Genomic DNA, 16640 nt, shown 5'->3' with positions numbered 1-16640 from the left:
GGACGCTCTGGACAAATCAATCATTAGCTCCTTTTGTTTGTAAGTGATTCTTACTTTTATTTAATAAACTCACTTCCATGCGTACGTGTATATAATTATCCTCACATGTAACTTATATTTATATACAGATTCTAGATGTCAGAGCTCCAAAGAATACAAGACACCAGTGTTGGCTTCATTGATCCTTATATCGTATTCAAAACCGATATTATTGTCAAGGAGCACTAGGTATCTGAAGCACAGACGAATATCATGAAGTTCTTCGTGAAGCAGCACGACAAGACAATAATACTTTTCCCGTACAACTTTGAGTAAGTGTTAATAATAATATAGTCTACACATTTTGATGTAATATCAATACAACTTATATGCATGTACGTGTGTGTATAAACCAATGCAGGTTTCACTGGATACTCATTGTCATTGAGTTAAACTCAAGTCGGTTAGTAATCTTGGACTTATTGAGAAAAGAGCGGGCACTATACCAAGATATGATAGACATTATCCAGGGATAATTTCAATCTCTCGCGCACAACTATTATTGAATAGACTTTGCCATTATTTATTAACGATCGTACATTATTGGTCGCACAGGGTTTGGAAAGAGTTTATTCGGCAACACCGCAAGGATTGCAAGGCACCACTTAATGTAGTTGAAATACTAGTAAGTTGTACTATATATACTTCCCCACGTGTTTAATTACTATATCGTACTTCAATTTACGTGTGAGATGATGAGAATAATCTTCTTCTCGTACAGTGGTGTTTGCGGCAGCAACCAGGTAATAACTTGTGTGGATACTACGTTTGTGAATTTATCACCGCACACATAAGAAGAACTCCTGAAGATGTCCTCAGAGTACGTATATATTAATTTTTTATTTATTTTTAAATGAATATATATATATATATATATATTAATACTTTTTCTTTTATTTCAAATGCAAGACTGAATGGTTGAAATGAAGGGTCATGCAAAAAGATCATATGAAAGCAGTTCAAGAGTCAATAGCAGGATATCTTTTAGAAAAAGTGCTAAATCCCAACGACGAGTTCTACTTTGATCCTAAGGAACTAATGATGGAAATTAAATGTTTATTGATATCGTTATTTTCGAGAACAAGATTATGAAAGTGTTGTATATATACATATATATCTATAATATATATAGTTTCATACTTTATTCGAATATAATAATGCTCGAGATGAGAATTAGATGTAATTATATGCGTGCGTGTATTTATATTAGCAACGTAGAATACGTACATAAAAACATATTATATATTAAACAAATATGTGTAACTGAACTGAAAACAAATTAAACAAAAAAAAAGAAAAAGAACCAATCGGGACTAAAGGGTGCGGCCACGTTTGCTCGGTTGGAGGGCCTTTAGTCCCGGTTGGTAACACCAATCGGGACTAAATGTCCCTCTTTAGTCTCGGCTCAATGACCTGGGACTGAAAGTTCCACCTTTAGTCCCGGGATCGTTGTCCCGGCGCGATAACCAGGACTAAAGGCCGTTACCGCTCGGGATAACAAGTTCAATCATGTAGTAGTGTATGGGCCTCCCAGTCCACAATTTGGCGCGGTTTGTTTCATCGCGTGCGGTTTTCCTTTGCCCCTGGCCACCCTTGTAGCCTTTGGCTAGTCCGGGTCACGCCTGGTTGCGGCCGTTGGATGGCTAGCTGAAGCTGACAGGGCCTTGGCAGTGGCAGTGGCAGTGGATGGAGCCAGGCATCAATGCCGATCCCGAGAAGAGAAGAAGAGAGGCCGCACAAGAAAAGATGATGTAGCACATTTTTCGATTTTGAAAACCGACCGGACCTCGGGATTTTTTAGTATATAACTATATACGTGGTTTTTCTTTATAATACCTTTTGGCCTATTGGAAAATATTGTTTTCGGCTCTCAGTATTTTTGTAATCATTGGAAATACTCTTAGAATATTAGTGTTGTCATTGCCTTTTAAGAGGGATCAAGGTATATATTAATTTTCCCTTTACTTAAATTCAGTTCAGGTATTGTTCCCCAAAAAAAATCAGTTCAGGTATATTTTTGGCAACAGCGGCATGTCCACTGGTAGGAAAGTACGTGCACAGTATGTGGTTACCAAGTCTCAAGTCTCAATATATGTCGTTCAAGTCCAAACTGTGTTGCATATGCATATTAGAAACACCTCACATTATTATTAATTAATATACTAAGTTCGTGATTTCTTTTTTTTTCTCAGCAATATGCTGCAGACATATTCATTTGATTATTTGAGCTATCTAGCTTACTCCTGTTTGCCTGCCGCTGCTGGCTCCGGCGCGTCGATCGGGTCTCTGTGGATCGGCGGGAAACACCACGATGCCGGATGCTCCGACGCAGCCGCCGCCTCCTGCTCCGTGACCAGCAGCAGCGGTGGCGGTGGCGGCGGAGACGGGTCGTTGGGGCTGTGGCCCGGTCCCCTGGGAACCTTCCTCAGCACCGAGAACTCGTCGTCCGCGGCGGCGCTCGGTGGCGGAGGAGGGTGGCTGATCACTGGGCGGCCGTGCCCAGACGGCGGAAGCAGGTTTATGTGGCTCGTCGTCACCGGCAAATGGCGCGCCGCCTGCTCCGTGGCCGGCACGAGCGAGAGCTTCGAAGCAGTCGCCGCCGATCGCGGCGGCGGCGGAGACGGGTCGTTGGGGCTGTGGCCAGGTCCCCTGGGAACCTTCCTCAGCACCGAGAACTCGTCGTCCACGGCGCTATGTGGCGGAGGAGGCGGAGCGGGGTGGCTGATCACTGGGGGGCGGAGGACGGGCGGGGGCGGCCGAACCAAGTTTATCAAGCTCCAGTGGCTCGTCGTCACCGGCAAATGGCGCGCCGCCAGCGCCGTGGGCGGCCTGATCAGCATCACCAGTGCAAGGAGCACCACCACCTCCGCTGCCGTTGCGGCCGCCGGCGACGCGACAGTCTTGGTCGCCGCCATAGCAATTGGTTGGCTGTTGTCTAGTACGGCACGAGCACTACTACCAGCACTAGTCCCTTGTGCTGTGAGCATCGTAGCTAATCTTGCATCGATATTTGTAGGGTATCGATCGCCTCTGCATGCAGTGCCAGTGAATGGCAGATTTGGTCGTCACTGACACGATTCGCTGTGGCCGCGAGATCGAGCTAATTATTTGTCGTTATTGCTATGGTTTGCATGCTTACTAATATTATCACAGCATACGAATAGCGACTTGTTAGTTTCTAGACACGTACATTCCCGTAAACACGGCAGTATTGGTGCATAGCATATGGATGTTTATTTTGACAGAGGTGAACTTATTTATCTCTACATCTTTATGGGGATATAATTTTCTGGCGTTGGATATCAAATACGACTTTTGGACTCAAGAGGTCTTTAAGGGCACATTTAAATCCGTTAGCACTAAAAATTATCTAGCTAATAGCTGCTAATTTTTAGCAGAGGCTGTTTGGATCCACTTGCTAATAGGTAATTGGATAATGAGTTACGTTGAAGATGCATATGAACTATAGCACATGCTAGCAACAATTCCAAACCGGCTAATGAAACTAATAGTTAGCAGCCCTCCAGCTACTATCAGGTTTATTAGCAGGTCTATTTGGATCGATCCACCAGTAATAATTTTATCTGCTAATTTTTAGTACTAATGGATCCAAACAAGTCCTAAATTAAAAATGTCCCATCACTACCCTGACCAAGTACTTCAAAAAATGCAATGGCATGGAAATGCTTGTAAATCCTTAGGGGATGTTTGGATCACCTAAACTAAACTTTAGATGTGGTTTTGGATTCCAAATAGAAGGATTAAGTATGAACTAATCATAGACTAATAAGAACTAATAGAGGCTAACTGATGTCCAGAACTCATTAGAATTTTTTTTATTACTCCATGTTTAGGGGGTGTTTGGTTACTACAGGAAAATTTTAGTCCCTGTCCCATCGGATGTTTGGACACATGTATGAAGTATTAAATATAGACGAAAAAAATAACTAATTGCACAGATTGTGGCTAATTTGCGAGACGAATTTTTTAAGCCTAATTAGTCCATGATTTGACAATGTGGTGCTACAGTAAATATGTGCTAATGACAGATTAATTAGGCTTAATAAATTCGTCTCGTAAATTAGTCTCCATCTATGTAATTAGTTTTATAATTAACTCATATTTAATTCTCCTAAATAGCATCCGAACATCCGATGTGACATGGACTAAAATTTAGTCCATGGAACCAAACACCAATCTTTTATCCCACAACATACTAAAATTTAGTGCAGAGATCCAAACACGCCCTTAATAGAGTTTTGCTTCTCAGTAGTATAGCCGGTCATGTCCCTTGAACCTGACTTAGGCGTGACTCACATATAGCAGCATAGGGCATAGGCATGTAGAACTATGCGACAAAAGGCCAAGTATTTCCACCAACCCATGCACATCTGCATTTGCATTGCCATTGCCCCCACAGTTTGATACTCTGGTGTAAGGTTTCACACCCAAAACAACCAAACGAAGCCTCCTAATGGCTTCTCCAATCTTGCTCGTCATAATGCTCAACAGCAGAATCCGATGCTGGGTTGGCCCTGGTTCTGATGAGTGCCATCAGCGTATTCAGTACTCCTACTGTTTCAAAATACTTGACTTTGTAGCATTTAAATTTTGTCCTAAAATAGTTATCATTCTTCTTCTTCCAATATATATATTTTTTTCTTTTCCCAATACATCTTTATCTCTATTTCTAAGTGTACTAAGGTCATTAGTATCTGTGATAGATCCTAAAATGTCTACTATTCTGGGACATGAGTATATACATTGCTTGACTGAGACAGAAGGGAAATGCAGATAGTACGCCTTGTATCTTCCCAAGTCACATACATCTCTTTTCTCAGGTAGCATGTTCGGGTTCCCCACTTGGACAACTGATTAAAGTTGACTTATCACTGTAAATTCTCCCTTGCCCTCTTACAGTGTTCATCACACATTTAGCAGAATGCTACATGCTAAACAGACTATAGGACGTTCGGTTCCTAACTAAGGACGTGCTGAAGTAATCCAGTGGTTATGCTTCGGCTCTGATCTTCATAATCAATTCCGTAGCCTTCCTGCAGAAACCAAATGAATGAAACACAATGTCAACTACTCATCAACCGTAATCACAGCACCAGTCAACCATGGTAGCTAGAATGGCGTAAATAAATATTCAGGAAAAAAACGTTGTTCAAATTCGCCAGCTTGGGTTTGCTGATCTGTGCAACTGCTTGTGATTATCATGACGAGTACTTCGTCAAGATACTAGTACCATTTTTTTTTAAAAGAGACACTCAAAAGAGTAAAAAATAGATTTTACCGTAGCTCTCTTTAGATCTCTGTCATTCCCAGGATCCAATCTTTGAGCATCTAGGAGAGCGTCACAAGCTTGCTTGTAATCCTGGACGTAGCGCATCCATTCAAGCACAAGAAACATAACAATGTTCAGGTAATTGTAGGGTAAATATGCAGAATAGAGAGCTAGATGTGTATCTCACTTTGAGTAGATGTGAGCTGCAGCCTGACGATAGCAAGCTTTTGCCCAGTCAGGTCGCATCATCCTGCACTGATAAGCATCCGAGAGAGCACCTTCGCCATCACCCATTAGCAGCTTGCAGAGGCTCCTGTTTGAATATAGCGTTGCATCTGGTGCGCGATCTATCATCTGTGGTAAAAGATGGCAGATTATAGGACAAGGTTTATACCAAGCTTAAACTGATAACAAGAAAAGGTATATTTTATCAGTTGTGCAAACTATATTTAACAGTTGCGTAAACTAGATTTTGATAGTTGCATCTAGAGTATAGACTTTGAACATGAGAATAGATAAGTAGCCTGTCTACAGACTTGTGGGCTAACGATTCATTCTGTGGCGTAGTATGTTGCTGCCCTTTATAGAGATGAACAAAGTTTGAAGTAATGTCATTAGTACCTAATCCAAGCATGTGGGAGAGCAATCTCATAATGCAAGCATGTGGGAGAGGACAATCTTCTAGTTCAAGCATACAGGAGAGAGCAATATGTCATTCCCAATTGGCCACCTAAAATCTACATGGACTACATGTTCGAACTGGATTCCATTCTATTTAAAAGAGTTTAAAGTGTGTACTTCAAGGCATTCTTCATTAGTTAACGGCTTGATTGGTACAGATTTTAGTTTCCCCACTATAAAAACTACTCATTACTGCACCAAAACACATAATAACTGCACTGAGCTCAGCATCAACTGACTAGCTCATGGTTCAAGTACTAGAGTAAGTCAGCATGTGACTTTGTCATCGGGTGTTCAGGATTGTTTCGTGTGCACGGCTGGATGCAATCGTACTTCCAGTGCTATTTATCATCGGCAGCCTACTGTGCCTTCTTTCATGGGCTGATGGCCATAATGCAATTTATAGTATCATTGTCTCAGTTTCATATGCAATTTGTCTAGGTATTTTGTGTTCCATGTAAGAGGTTATCAATCCCTTAGGTTGCCCTAAACATTCTGAACTTATCATAATGAAAAACATGTTCATGTGGGGGGGAGGGGGCAATTCAGCATCAACTTTTCTAATAACTTACCAAAACACTCTGAGCAGCAATAACACTTTCCAGTTGGTGTCTTTTTTAACAAAATGGGACAATCTTTAACCATTCCAGATATTGTGCAAAGACTTACCAAACTATAAGATTTTGATGCCAACTCATAATCCTTCCTCTTGAATGCCATACTTGCCTGTGATTTGAGGAAAGCTTTTCTTCCTTCAATCTGCTGTTCATTCTAAACAATCAAACAACAAAAGTTAAATGCTACCCTGATTGAACATTTGAATCCTAGAGTGAAATTTGTCTTTGATGATTTCCAAAAGCAAAGAAACTTAAACATCTTTATCTCTAAAATCTGCATTTATTGGGACCTAGATGGCTTGCTCTTTCATATGCTTAATATGCAGAAATGCAAGTGTATATGCTTATACACTTAAGCTCTTAGCCTGCAATCTTCAGCAGCCACAGAGACACAATATGTGTATCAGAAATGGGGAGAACTTTTGGTAATGCAGATGAGTGTTCAAGTTCCTGTCCATAATAAATTGACATATGGGAAGAATGTGTAATATAGTCAGTAGTTTTATTTTTTTCTCGAACGATGCAGGAGAACTGCGTGTCATTTCTTTAAGAAGAGAAAGAAAAACAAGGAGAGGCCAGAGGCCAGCTCCCACCAAAGTTCAGTTACAAACACACCACTTACAAAAAAAAAAAAAAAAAAAACTCAAATTCGAGTTTTATTTATTAATGAGGGGTTCTATTTGTACATAAACTTGAAAGGCAAGGTCTTAGAAGGAACTATACTCGAACATTAAGAGATTCAAAGGGAACGATTCATGATTAAAGGTCCAAAAAGTAACCTCAAACTAGGAATAAAAGGGTATCTATAGATTATTGTATGAAAAGAGCATTACAGCTATAAGTACCATACCAATGGCTTTGCGTTTTCAAATATTGCATACGAGATTACTCCATCAATACTCCAGTTTGGGACATTAGGGATTGGCAAAGTCAAGGGAAACAGCATTTCAACTTCTTCTCTACAATCATTTAATGCAGCAAGCTCTATTGGCAACCTACCCAACTGCAACAGGAGGAGAGGATTGCCATTTCTGTGAAAATTAATGGCAAATTCAACAAGTAACCCAAATGGTGTGTGGAATCATTCAAAGAACCAAGATACAGAGAATTTTGGAACAAGATGTTTCAAGAAGGATTTAACCCAGCAGATATATACTCTCAATTTGATATATAGAAAATAAAACATGCAAACATACATGCCTGGTATCCCATGGCATCCACTACAATGTGTGGTGCAGTTAAAAATACACTATTAACAACTGGTGCATAGATGAATACAAGAGATGTATTAGACAAGAGTAAAGACCAAATGAATAACAAGAATTTCTAGTTCTATCCTATTTTACATGTCTCCATTCTCCATCAGTTATACAAAGAAGTAGCCACATCATGAACATTCTTTGATAACTCTAATGATATAAAGTAAGGATAGCATAATCAGGAGGACATTTAGAAATGTAAAATATAAAATTTACATCATCTGGAATGTTAGGGTCTGCTCCAGCCTTCAACAATAATCGGATGAAGTTGGTATGACCTCCCCTTTCTGTAGCGATCAACAGAGGAGATGTAATAGTACCTTTTTCCATTAACATCAGCACCAGCCTGTAAAAAGCATTGTACAACAGTAAAATAAAATTGGCACAGATGGTTTGAGTAAGCAAAATATCCACACAACAGTAGTTGAAGAAACAAAGTCAAGAAAGATACTAGCCTTGATGAGTAGCTTCATGCACTTCAATGAACGGTTTACAAGAGCTCCCATCAGTGGAGTGCCAACGCCACTGAATATGCAGTTGGGCTGAAAGAAGACTATGAGCATTTCTCCTTTGTCTCTTGAGTAACAACGAAACCCAAAATCTATAGTCATGTCATCTAATCACAAGAGGAACTACAGAGATAAATCAGTTCTACCACTGTGCTTCTGATGCATGTAACAGTCATATGATGGTAGCTCTGGAAAGATGAAGGGTCCAACTTTCATTGGATAGAACATACACAATGAGTGAAGGGGTAGAATTATATATAGTGTTCCTAGTTGATCATCTCACCTTATTGCCTAGTTTGCCAAACAAGTACTAAACATGCATGTTTAAGTATTTAAAATATATTTTAAGACACTAATAATATATAAGAAACAGAAAGGGACCACATACATTTGCATGGTGATCCAATAAAATCTTCACAGTCTTATCCTGCCCGGCCACGGAAGCATGATGTAGTGGTGTCCCATAGCCAAAAATATATGTCGACGGGTATTCCTTTAGAAAGCAAGAACTCTGTTACATTACAGGATCCTGCAGTGTGCAAAACAATCCCATAAATCATGAGAACAGAATAAACAGAGTAGATAGTAATAAACATGACAGTGGCTGTGAGTAATGACAAAATTGCAGCGCTACACGCATGCACAGTATGGTTCAGTGAACCAACCAATTTTTGCCAGTAGTAACATAACAAAAACAAACAGCTAGCAATTAGCTAGCCACATGAAAGATGAAACCATCAGATTTCAAGTCGAAAGAACTTCTATAATTCTATTGCAGTTCAACTGTTCCCTGCACACTAACATACTTAATAAAACAAAACAGAACTGGCATGTGCATATGTAGCGGAGAGGAACCTGTGGATGCAGCATGGTGTAAAGCAGTCCATCCTTGGTCATCTGATTTCATTAGTTCACCACCATGACCAAGTAAATACTTCACAGTTGAAACATCATCAGATTGAGCAGAAGCCATAATCGGTGTCAGACCTGCAACGAAAAGCATAAAAGCACATTTTACATGACAGGTGGCTCAGAAGGGTTGAAGAGTTAGTGAAGGACCTTTATATCCAGTGATATTAGGATCACCCCCAAGTTCCTCGACCAGGTACTTGCAAACATCCAGATGTCCTTGGCATGCCACGCAGTGCAGCACCCCAAAACCATGTTTTTCAGTAATAGAAAACACTGCTGCTCGGTTGGCAATCCCTATGCCAAGGGTCTTTATGATACCTTTTGCCCAAAGCATAAGCAAGAATAAATCACCAGTAAGAAAGCAAATAAGCAACATATAATGGCCAGCCAAAAGCTCACTAATGCGAATGTAACTAAGCAAGATGCAGCAAGCACGCAACATTCGGCAAGAGACAGATATTGCAAAGACCTGTGTGGTATATTTGGCAATGCACACATATTTCAAAGACCTATGTGGTGAAAATAAAAGGAATACTTCTCGGTTGCCAATTCCAATGCCAAGAGTCTTTATGGTGCCGTTTGCCCAAAGCAAATGCAAAAAAGTAAATAAATAAATAAAATCACTAACGTGAAGATAACAGAGCAAGATGCAGCAAGCACAGGGCATTCTGCAAGACACATATGAAAAGGCTTCTGTTTAGACTAGAGTACTTGAGAAGGCACAAGTTGAAGAGGCTGGAACTGGAACATAATTGTGGAAATGGCGCATCCCATACTGGTCAAGGATTAGAGTTAAGACCAATGAACTAAGGGTGCAATATAATGTTGCATCCACTAGGCAACAGAGTAATTTGTCATTTACTACACCACTAATCCAAAGGCCACTTTTAAGTCATGAGCGTTGTAAAACTCAAATTTCTACCTTAATACAGTGATATGCAACGAGAAAAAAAAAGTCATGATAAGATCGTAGCAGACACATACAGCTAGCATAATAACATTTAAAAAGAACTCCAAAGACACGAGGTGATGAAATAGTGTGGATAGGTGCATCAGCAGTCACTAATTGCAGATCAACCCCAAAGACGCACGGAGGCGAAGTTTTACATGTGACAAGCCAACACCAAATTGAACTGGACTCGCTAGCTAGGGTAATCTGATTCCGCATGGGAGCACGAAAGGGCCCAACAAACTTTGCAATCGGTCGATACACGGTGATGAGAGAATACGGTGGGCTAGTGGGTACCTTTGACGCGGGGGAGGTCCCCCTCCATGGCGGCCTTGAGGAGAGCGGTTTCCGCTGCACATACAAACGTAGACACTGAGCGCGCGATCGGGAATGTGAGCAACTGAGAACGTCATCGGAAACGCGCGCGGGCGCCCCTCTCGAGATGAGTAGGCAGCAGGAGGGGTGGAAATGGAAGTGCGGGAGGGAAGCGAGGGTGGAGGAGGACGTACTGTTGCCGTCGACGGAGGAGCGGCAGTGGATGCAGGGCGCCGCCATGGCTCCGACTCCGCTCGGCTCGGCGGTCTCGTCACGCTCCCCCCACCCTCTCGCCTGATCGATCGCCTGGCGTGCGGCAGGCTGCCTTGTCTCTCTCGCCTCGTCGCGGGGAAGGAGGGCGACAATCTCTCCCCTTCCGGCGGAAGGAGACGCGGGTGGCCCACCGACGGCTGACGGGTGTGACCGGGCCGGGGTATGGTGCGCTGGTGCGGAAGAGACGGGAGAGGCCGAGTGGAGATGGATAAGGGCTGGGGGCATTTGCGGCCCATAACATAACAAGGCCGGGCCTCGAACAGGCAGCCAAGCTCAATCCAAACGCGAAACACAAGTGGACCCTTTTGTTCCTCTCACAAAGAAAAAGATTAGTAATGCTATGGCACGGGTGTTCATCCGGTGACCCGTGCCCGGACGCCTACATCGTGTGGCACCGCTCACCCCGTTAGCCCACATCACTCTGCTCACTTCCGCACCCAAAAAAATCTTATCTCTCGCTTCCTCCGCCCTTCCACACTCGCGCCTTGCCCCACCTCGAAGCGCGGCCATGGATGCCTCCCTGGCCGGCGACAGCGTCCGTACCCACCCTACCGTGCGCCCTCCCCCATCCCGGTGTCCTCCCCCATCCCACCCTGATGGCGCCCTTCCCCCACCCCGGTGTCCTCACCCACCGTCGCCGTCGAGCCGAGCGTGGTATTGGTGGCGGTGGTCCTCGCACGCAGCCGCTCGCCGCTGTCTCCGACTCCGACAACAGGAATCGATCGGTCCAGTCATCCCTCCCTTATGTTGCATATGTATGTTTCAAGTGTTTCAGACGTTTTCAGATGTATGTTGCAATTGTTTCATATGAATGTTGCAATAGTAGATCGGGGGATGTTGCACATGTTGCATATGTTGAAGTGTTTCAGAGGCATGTTGCAAGCGTTTGTTTAAAATGTTTTATTTGTTTTCCAGACGTATGTTGCAATCGTTTGATCTGGATGTTGCATATGTTTCAAACATATGTTGCAATAGTATGTTTCAATATGTTTCATCTGTTTCAGTCTTCTGTTGCAGCAAGTGTTTTCATGTTGTAAGTTGCAAGTGTTCTATCTGGATGTTGCATATATTTTCACACATGTGTTGCAAGTGTGTGTTCCAATTGTTTCACCTATTTTCAGATGTATGTTGCAAGTGTTTTATCTGTATGTTGCATATGTTACAGTGGTTATACTCATATGTTGCAAACATATGTTTTAATTGTTTTAGCTTGTTTCAGTATGTTGCAATAAATGATTTACGTTGCAAGTGTTTCATCAGCAGGCGCGGCTAGATGGCACAGGCAGAGGTGGTCCCCTCAGCTGCAGCAGTCCCCGCGTGCACGCGGAAAGCCAAGCGGATGCGATACCAGGCGCGGAGCACAAAGCACCATGTGCGTGGCAGCAGGCGTGGAGCACGAAGTTGCATCCATGCTCCGCTGCTCTCTCTCTCTCTCCTTATATATTCCAAATTGATGCGGCCGGTCAGCAGCAGCATCACGTGCCAGCAGCAGCATGCGGGCAGCAGGAGTGCGCGGCCAGGCGTGGCCCATCGCTGCTGCTCCTAATGGCACCGGGCGCAATAATTTCCCCCACAAGCATGCATGGTCAAATCGGGACTTAGCGGCAGAGGCACGGGGGAGCACGCGCGGGCACATCAATCTAGCAAATTATAATAGTGGGCACCAAGCGCGGGGCAGCAGCATCACGTCCCATGGAGGCGGGGGCAGCAAGCGCGGGGCGTCCAGACGCGCTGCTAGCGCTGGATGTCCGGGCGCTAGCATAGCAAAAAAAAAAAAAAGGTTGTCCCTTTGAAAACCTCACAGTGCGCTCAGTCAACTACAAATGAAAGAACAGGCAACATATAAGGATTTGTTGGTTGATAATTAGGGATGGCTTGTGTTTTTACCTATCAGGTCCCCCTTGGTTTTAATGAAGAATTCTAAAGTATTTCTCTCAAGTTTAGCCTATGCCTGGATCTTAAACTAATATTTTGTTCGATTTATTCCTTCAACCATTCTCACGGTTCAATTTACCCATTAACCAAATTTGTATTTTTTTCCTCCACGTGCAAGGTGAGTTGGAAATTCAAATTGTATTTTTTTCATCATTATGTTTTAGATAATTTTATATTTCTAGTGTTAAATTTTTATTAGATGTCTAACATGTAAAAATAACAACATAAACTATGAAACACTTTTTAAATATAAATTATTGTGTACCACCTCATAAAATTCAAGATTAAGAATCAACTTAAAATACAAAAAAAAGGAAATCTTGTAAAAGGAGTAAACTGGACCAATTCAAAAATCTAACAGCATGTTTGGTTGGCCTGGCTTCCCCTGGCTTTGGCTCTCTTCCTATAGCACCCTGTAGCACAAAGCCGGAGGAGCCAAGGAAAGGCAGCTCAGCTGGCTCCAGAGACAAGGATAGAAGGAGGCGGACTGCCAGAGTCAGTTGGCCATTGCTACAGAAACATACAGTGGCACACAGTCGCACTCAGAGCCGGAGCTGCCCGAGTAGGAGCCCTGCCCAAAGACGTCCTAAGTCTGGTTTAGCCAAACATTGATTTACATCTCCTTTGGATACCCCCATGAATGGGTGATCCAAAAGAGCCCTTTTTGGGCGGATATATGGACATAGGACAAACTCGAGAAAGTAATTCCAATTTTTTCCTTTCTTTTGATATAATAATAGCAACTCACCTGTTGGATTATTAACAAAAACAGAGATGAACAACGCAATCAACACACAACCATGCAAAGAAATGTCAAAGTTAGTGGTACGCAAGTAGTAAGTAGTGGCATGTACACACCAAATTCTCCTTCAATTAAAAGCTATTTGTAAACTCTGCCAATAAAACATAGACCTATTTTTAATCATGTCATATTTTGCTATAGTCAGTCAATAAAAGAACATAAATAAGCAAACAGGAGAACACATGCACCATAAAACAAAATCAGCAATTACAAACTTGCCCTTCTTTACTCCTTCGGATTGTTATTGCAACTTTCAAAGTATCTCAAACAAAATATTATAAACATCAGCTTCAAAAGTATTTGTAGATTATTACATTGAAGAAACATCCGCACAGTGTGTTATAACGGCAAGCAATCTTGGCATCGGGGGTATATCAAATTCTTGGAGACCATCAAGAACTCGGACCACTTCATCCATTGCTGGCCGACCAAAGTCGTTATCTTGGATGCACCAACATGCAACTTTGCAAACCCTTTCGACCTCTTGCAGATTGAAGTCACCTTGTAATTCTAGGTCCACCAAACTCTGCAGGTCTCCCTCATGGAGCTTGTTGATGGCTTGCACAGGAAAATAAGAGACATGGCAACTGTTACCCGTATGTACTTGTAGTGAGTTCCTCGTTCCTGATATGATTTCCATCAGTACCATACCGAAACTATAGACATCAACTTTTGATGTAATAGCAACTCCACTAAGCCCCTCAGGGGCAAGATACCGTGCAGCGCCTCTAAATGTTGTTAGAACTCGGCTATAATCCCTTCCCACATACGCTGCCATCCCAAAGTCTGCAATTTTAGGAACAAATGATGCATTGAGAAGTATGTTTTCTGGCTTGATATCACAGTGTATGATGCATTCACGACAACTCTTATGCAAGTAGAGTAATCCTCTAGCAACTCCTATGGCTATCTGATACCTGGTATTCCAATTAAGGATGGGAGAATTGCTCTTAAACAGATGGCCATCAAGAAATCCATTTGGCATGTGTTCATAGACAAGTAGTCTCTTGTCACCACCACAGCAGAAACCAATCAATTTCACTAGGTTGATATGTTGGATCAATCTGATTGAGCTCACCTCAGCCCTGAATTGCTTCTCTCCCTGACGAGCACCAACAAGCCTCTTCACTGCTATAATAGTTGAGTCATTTAACACTCCCTTGAATACAGAACCAAAACCACCTCCTCCTAGCCTCTCGGAGAAATTTTTAGTAGCACGGCACAAATCGCTGTAGCTAAAGGCTATAATTCCCCCACCAGTACCTTGGATGTCATGTAGTTGAGCATTGCGCCACATGGATCTGTTCCTCCAAATCATCAACAACAGCATGAGCATTATTAACCCAAAACCAACAGTGCTTGCAACAATAACAAGTCTTGATATTCCTCTGTTGTTTTTCACCATACTTTGATAATCTCTTGCAGCAAGGTGAATGTAAAGAACATCATGAGAAACAATACCATTACCATCATCCTAATTTACATTAAGCAATTCTCCATGCCACATAGAGCATATACTGTTGTTATAGGCATAAGCAGTACAAGAGCAATCTCTGAGGCAAGCTCCCGCGCAATCACTCTGCGTAGTAGCATCTTGTAATCTCTGGGGATCATAGGGCAATGTCACATGAGCTATAGGGTGGAACACATCAATGGACCTAGATGTGCTTGTGTTGCTACCAATGCAGTCTAACGGCGTATTTCTAGCACACCCTCTTGTTCGATCATCAAGCTCCCAATCATGAGGTGACCTCTGAGAGAAGCCCTCCATACAGCCACAGAATGGACTAGCATTGCCATTGCAGACCATGAAAGGTCCACACACAGCATATGGTGTGCAGAAATCAGAAGGCTGTGCATACACAGTCTGCCAAGACTTCGTGGCTTGCGACCAAACATTCAGCTGTAGTTGACCAGTGATGCTTATTGGAACAAATATGGAAGATGATTCATCCAGCAAGGTGTATGTGAAGGACACCTCTTCGTCATTATCGACAAATGTGGGCTTAAGCAAACCTCTAGTCCGTGGATCCATTTCTAGCAGCGCATTCAACGCCGATACAAGCTCCCCTAGTTTTCCTAATGGCCAAGTCTAGTACACTACAAAGGGGGGCTTGCGTCTTCTGAGGAGCAACACCCCGTCGGTGTCTATTTTGACAGAGTATGAGCCAAGACCAGGATCGATCAGGCTCTTCTTTGAGATGAACTACTGGCTAAACCCTGTGACCTTGTTCCGTCCTACCTTGGCACTAGGAAGCCCGACATCCTTTAGGTAGTCGAAGCTCTGCCATAATGGTGCTACTGCTGGGTTTGATGCTGTTGTGTTTGGTATGAGGGCAAGGTTTCCAGTGCTCATGAGAATAGCACTGGTGTTGCTTATGCTGTTGACAACAATGTTGTCAGTGATGGACCAGAGTATGGATGGTTTAGTACTGGTGGCATTGTTTAAGATGATGACGAGGTTGCCATTTCTTGAGATTTTGAGCTGTGCTAGCTTGATCGTGGTGTCAGTGATGGGTCTCTCCCTATTGGCAACCCAAACAATGGTGAGGACTGGGATCTTATTGAACCATGTGCCGAGGTACCAGCCAGGGGAGGAGGTGTTGGTGGTGGCTGTGCCAGGGGACTTACTGATGCTGCCTATGGCTAGGACTTGGTGCCAGAACTAGAAGAAGCCGAGCGTGAACTTGCCGTTGCTTGACACTAGCTTCTCACCCATGCCGAGGGCCTCACCGGGTGCAAGAGTATCACTCTTCGCAGTTGCTGCCAGACATGTTGTGTGCAAGGAAGAGCAAAGGAGAAGCCCTCCGAGTAACATGTGTAGGAGCCCCATGGTTGTGAAAATATGGATGGATGGACTGCTACTCATCGGAGGAGGAAGAAGAGGGAGGATATATAGAAAGTGGATGCATGCAATAAGGGTGTGATTGGTTGCCCCGAACCGGGCCATCATATGGCCCATCCTGCACCCTTTAGCGCATTTCGCCTGTGTTTGGTTACCCTACTCGCACGTTTCTCCTGCTTCCTCTCGTGTAGATGCCCTCCTCCATCCTAGACGG

At 43.0% G+C, this 16640-nt stretch overlaps 1 protein-coding gene and 2 pseudogenes across 1 annotated transcript; all 3 read right to left on the bottom strand.

The window, feature by feature from the left end:
- Window positions 1–2276: 2276 nt before the first annotated feature.
- LOC136515217 (leucine-rich repeat extensin-like protein 3) lies at window positions 2277–2954 on the bottom strand. The gene has a single exon (XM_066508876.1). The coding sequence runs from the start codon at window positions 2952–2954 to the stop codon at window positions 2277–2279; it is 678 nt and encodes a 225-aa protein (XP_066364973.1).
- A 1837-nt stretch (window positions 2955–4791) lies between these two features.
- Window positions 4792–10969, bottom strand: LOC136518019 (uncharacterized; annotated as a pseudogene).
- A 3350-nt stretch (window positions 10970–14319) lies between these two features.
- On the bottom strand, window positions 14320–16414 carry LOC136515216 (G-type lectin S-receptor-like serine/threonine-protein kinase At2g19130; annotated as a pseudogene).
- Between the last annotated feature and the right edge of the window lie 226 nt (window positions 16415–16640).

This window comes from Miscanthus floridulus, chromosome 17, assembly GCF_019320115.1.
Source record: "Miscanthus floridulus cultivar M001 chromosome 17, ASM1932011v1, whole genome shotgun sequence".
Classification (NCBI taxonomy): Eukaryota; Viridiplantae; Streptophyta; class Magnoliopsida; order Poales; family Poaceae; genus Miscanthus; species Miscanthus floridulus.
Note: the sequence above shows the minus strand (reverse complement) of the source record. Positions and strands in the feature narration are given on the sequence as shown.

Coding starts and splice junctions, on each gene's coding strand:
- LOC136515217 (XM_066508876.1), bottom strand. CDS start 2,954: ATGGCGGCGACCAAGACTGTCGCGTCGCCGGCGGCCGCAACGGCAGCG.